This window comes from Charadrius vociferus, unplaced genomic scaffold (assembly GCF_000708025.1).
Source record: "Charadrius vociferus isolate BGI_N301 unplaced genomic scaffold, ASM70802v2 scaffold373, whole genome shotgun sequence".
In the NCBI taxonomy this organism is placed as follows: Eukaryota; Metazoa; Chordata; class Aves; order Charadriiformes; family Charadriidae; genus Charadrius; species Charadrius vociferus.
The window spans coordinates 406,858-410,948 of record NW_009647681.1 but is presented as its reverse complement, the minus strand read 5'-3'; the positions used below and the strand labels follow the sequence as shown (position 1 = coordinate 410,948).

Sequence of the window (4,091 nt, the reverse complement as noted above, 5' to 3'; positions counted from 1 at the left end):
ACCCCCCCCGCCCTCAGTTGCCCAGCAGAAGCTGCTCAGTCCCTGTGACCGGCGGAACAAAGGCGCTGCCACCAGCCTGCATGCCCCAGGCACAGAACCACAGAACGGTTTGGGTTGGAAGGGAGCTTTAAAGGCCATCTAGTCCAACTTCCTGCCATTAGCAGGGACATCTTCGTCTAGACCAGGTTGCTCAGAGCCCCGTCCAACCTGGCCTGGAATGTGCCCAGGGATGGGGCATCCACCGCCTCTCTGGGCAACCTGGGGCAGTGTCTCACCACCCTAAGTAAAGTAAAACATTTCTTCCTTAGAGGTGCCCGGGGGCAGAGGCCAGGCTCAGCCGCAGCATGAGTGCCTGCCTGTGGGGCCGAACCCACGGCACGGCGTGGGGCCAGAGCATTAAATCGCCACCTGCTGCCCACCCCGGCCCGCCCGGGCAGCAGCACCCCCACGGCTGCACCCCGGGGCCGTGGCGCCTCGCAGGAATACTCCCACTTTATCAAGGGAATTGAGCACTGCAAATTGGTCTTCTAAGTAGATTCTGCCTGCTGCCGTCCCCTCTTCCCACCGCTTAATTTAATGATACAACACATACCTCTCTTCCTCCCACCATTTAATCTAATGATAAGCACCGTATCCGAGTCACAGGGAAAATAAACCCCTGCTGAGTTCGATTTTTATAGGTAAACAGCCTGATTTCTCTGGCCTGCGGCCTCACTCCCTTGCAGGGGCACCCCCCCGCCACCTGACTTCCACACTTCTCCTTCGCCGCCTCACCGCCCTCACCCCCGTGGTTTGTTATTAGTCTTTATAAAAATCGCCTGTTTATGGAATGATTTTTGTATGACATTTCATTAGAGTTTGAGCGACTGCTTCGCCTCCGGCTTTGCAGCGCCCAAGCCAAGAGAAAAACAAGGCAGAGGCCAGCGGGGTTGGGCTGCAGGACCCCCGTACGGGCCCTTGGGCTCGGGGACACCGCTGCAGCCCCCAGGACTGCCCCAGACGAGGTCTGCGGCATGTGCCCAGCCGTGGGGAACAGTGCCGGGCTCCACAGCAGGCAGACAGCAGCCTGCCCGGCCTGGGGAAGGGGAGCGGGCACTGCACTGCAGTCCGGCTGCGCCGGCAGCGTGCGGCCAGCTCCCGGAGTGTTGGGGCAGCTCTTGCCCACACTCACAGCACCGTCCTGCTCCCCTTGCACCATGCACCACTCCCTCCCTGGGCAGCCCCGAGGTGCAGGGGCTCCGGCCAGCTGGGACAGGTCCCTTTCCTCCAGCAGAGCCCCTTCCCATCCCCTCAGGATGCACAGACCCAGGACACATGGCTCCAGATGCACTCAGGGCTTCCAGCCAGGGCTTCCCACTCGGCTCCGCGCTCCCCAGACACGGGACACACCACGGGGCCCGTCCTGCAGGAGAAGCCAAACGAGAGGGGCAGTGACAGCGATAACTGTCACCCCTTGCCCCTCCTCCCCCGAGGGCACCAACTCCCCGCAGGCTGCGGTAGAAGCAGGGCCCAGCAGCGCCAGGCAGAGGGAGCGGGCCCAGGGGCGGCTCCAGCAGAGTCGGCAGCAAGAGGGGCTGAGGCACCGTCCCACTGTGCCAGAACCGGGCAGCACGCCCTGGGCACGCTTTGGTGATGGGAGGTAAACAGGGTCATGGCTAAGTGTAAAGAGATGCACTTGAGGAGAAATTCTAGCAATGCTAAGTATAGTTTAAATGCCATTAAAGCAGGGGAGGGAAGAGGATACGAGTGTATTAATAGGCTCAACATTTAAATCTTTGGTCCAGCGACAGCTCCGAGGATGCTGGCTCGCAGGAGGGGTGCCAGAGCCCAAGGGCATTGTGCTACCAGCACGCAGCGCCAGGCTGCACATGCTTGCGGTGAAATTAAGAGCCCAGAGCAAGTGCAAGGGCAAGATCCCTTCTAGAAAAAAAGTAAAGAAATGAAAGTAAGAGGCATCTTCTGCTCTCTGCATTACTTCGCCTTAGGACTTGGTCAGGCCTGAAAAGGGACAGAAAGCCCTGGCCTTTATTGCCATTGCTGAAGTCTAAAATGGAAAACACAGGGCTTCAACAACAAAATAGGAACATTTTGGAAGTCTAAAAAAGGGAAGAGCAAGGGCCCTGCCCCAGCCAGGCTGCAGGCACACGTGGGCCAGCGCCGACAGAGCAGCGTGCACACGCGGCTTTGCAGACACAGGCAGCCGGGAACCACAGGGGGATCAGGCAAGGAACAGCTCGCCGGGACGCCGCAGCTGAGACAACCCTTTGTCCTGGGCCTTTGCAGCACCACGCCGGGCATGGCCCACCAGCACCATCAGGAGTGGCCAGGCAGCGTCCCACACACTGCTCCACCGCCAGGCACAACCACTGCGACGAACAGCCGATGGCTCGGCCCTGCGCCTGGCCAAGGCAGCTGCGGAGCAGGGGTTGAGGCAGGCAGCATCACAGGGAGGCAGAGCCAAAAGGACACCAGCTTTTATTTACAACACTCCTCAAGTGACAGACAACAGAAAAAAAAAAAAAAAGAAAAGGGGACAGCATAGCTACACAACTCAACAAAGGAAAGGTAATGGCAGCCACAACACCCCCCCACCAGAGCCCACTGGTGCTGGGCAGAGCCCCCAGCAGCCCCCTCCTCGCCAGCTCAGAGCACAGGCGGGCAGGGGGCTGCTCCCACTGCTCCCCACGGTCTTCTGGGGGTACAGAGACACGGCCAGCACAGCTGCTCTGCTCAGATGGGCGAGGATGGCACAGTCGCTCTCCCTCACTCAGAGGTGATGATGCAGAAACCACCCGAGCCTTGCCAGGAGCGAGGGTCCCAAGAAAGCCCCCCCTTGGCGCAAGTTACACCGACTACGGCAGCCCCCATGCAGTGACATTTCTGCCAGCTGTGGAGGCCAGATGACTTCTAAGGCTGCGCGTCTGGAAAACGGTGTTAGTATAAAACAGGCATGCTGCTCAGGCAAGGGTGCCAACAAACTTCTCTCCGCGCAGTCAGCACCAGCCGCCTCCCACAGCTGCCACCTCCCGTGGAGCTGCTGGAGCACTGAGGCCGAGGGGCTGAATGCGGCCCAACTCTGAGCACCTCTCAGGCGCTTGGGGCTGGGGCCAGGGCTGACACCCCATCTCTCTCCATCTGTGGGGAGAGAGGAGCGCCTCCACCTCCGGCACCACAGGGACCTTGCCCAATCTAAGCACAAGGAAAATCCAGCCTTGGATACAGACCTACGAGCTCTGGCAGCACTGGCAAGTTGCAAGCACTCACAGCCCAGGTACAAATTAAACCCTTCCACCAGGGAGAAAGGAGCAGCCAGAGTGCGACCTGCCCAGCAGTCAGCTGCATGAAGGGTGTTGAACTGGGGCCGCCTGTCTGTGCCGAGGCACCAGGACAGAACCGGCTCTCCTTCCTTCTCCCCCTGGCCTGCTGTGGATCCTGGGTACACAGGAAGGAGCAGAGAACTAGCGCTGCCTCTACCGACAACACAGCCACTCTGCTCTGCCCTGGCGCACACCAGAGCCCAGGGACCCCACGTACTCAATGCACCAGGGGCAGAGATGGAAGGAGAACGGGAGATCTGTGAGCCCAGCATGAAGAGAGGAAGGACAGCTTGAGGCCAGAGAAAGCTATGAGTGGGAGACTGGAATCCTTTGCAACAGGCTCTGGGCATCTTCAGTGAGCCCCTGAGCATCTTTGATTTCAGGTAGCTTCAGAACCAGCCCCAAGGCTGACTGGCTCTCCCACAGGCTTTTAGGAGTACAGACCAGAGGAGGAAATCAACACAAAATCTCAAATTAAATCTGCTTGAGGACCTTAGGAGACCAGCTGATCCACAGGGAGGACCCGCCTTAGGACTTCTTTGCATCCTGTGTATTCCTCCTCTTCAGATCACCCAGGTCGACAGGTTTAAACGCTGCAGGGAGAACAGGAAAGACTTTGGCGGCAGAGGCCGCATCGCCGCCCGCTCCCAGCCAGCGCAGGCTCCCCAGGGCCGGCCATCCCCTCCGGCAGAGCCGGGGGAGCGTTCCCCCTCACCTTTGAGGCTAGGGTTCGGCATCTTCTCCACATACTCCTCAACCAGGCCGCGCTCAGAG

At 59.6% G+C, this 4,091-nt stretch overlaps 2 protein-coding genes across 2 annotated transcripts in view; one reads left to right on the top strand and one right to left on the bottom strand.

Moving 5' to 3' along the window:
- Positions 1–1,643, top strand: part of GCGR (glucagon receptor) — an 11,838-nt gene extending 10,195 nt beyond the window's left edge. The window contains exons 13-14 of the mRNA XM_009881291.1: positions 1,078–1,124; positions 1,473–1,643. Coding sequence (XP_009879593.1) covers positions 1,078–1,124; positions 1,473–1,643 — 218 coding nt within the window. The remainder of the gene's footprint in view (positions 1–1,077; positions 1,125–1,472) is intronic.
- Positions 1,644–3,845: 2,202 nt separating this feature from the next.
- The window catches only part of FAM195B (family with sequence similarity 195, member B), a 1,223-nt gene continuing 977 nt past the window's right edge, over positions 3,846–4,091 (bottom strand). The window contains exons 2-3 of the mRNA XM_009881290.1: positions 4,033–4,084; positions 3,846–3,910 (exon numbers count right to left, since the gene is read on the bottom strand). Of these exons, the coding sequence (XP_009879592.1) occupies positions 3,846–3,910; positions 4,033–4,084 (117 nt within the window). The remainder of the gene's footprint in view (positions 3,911–4,032; positions 4,085–4,091) is intronic.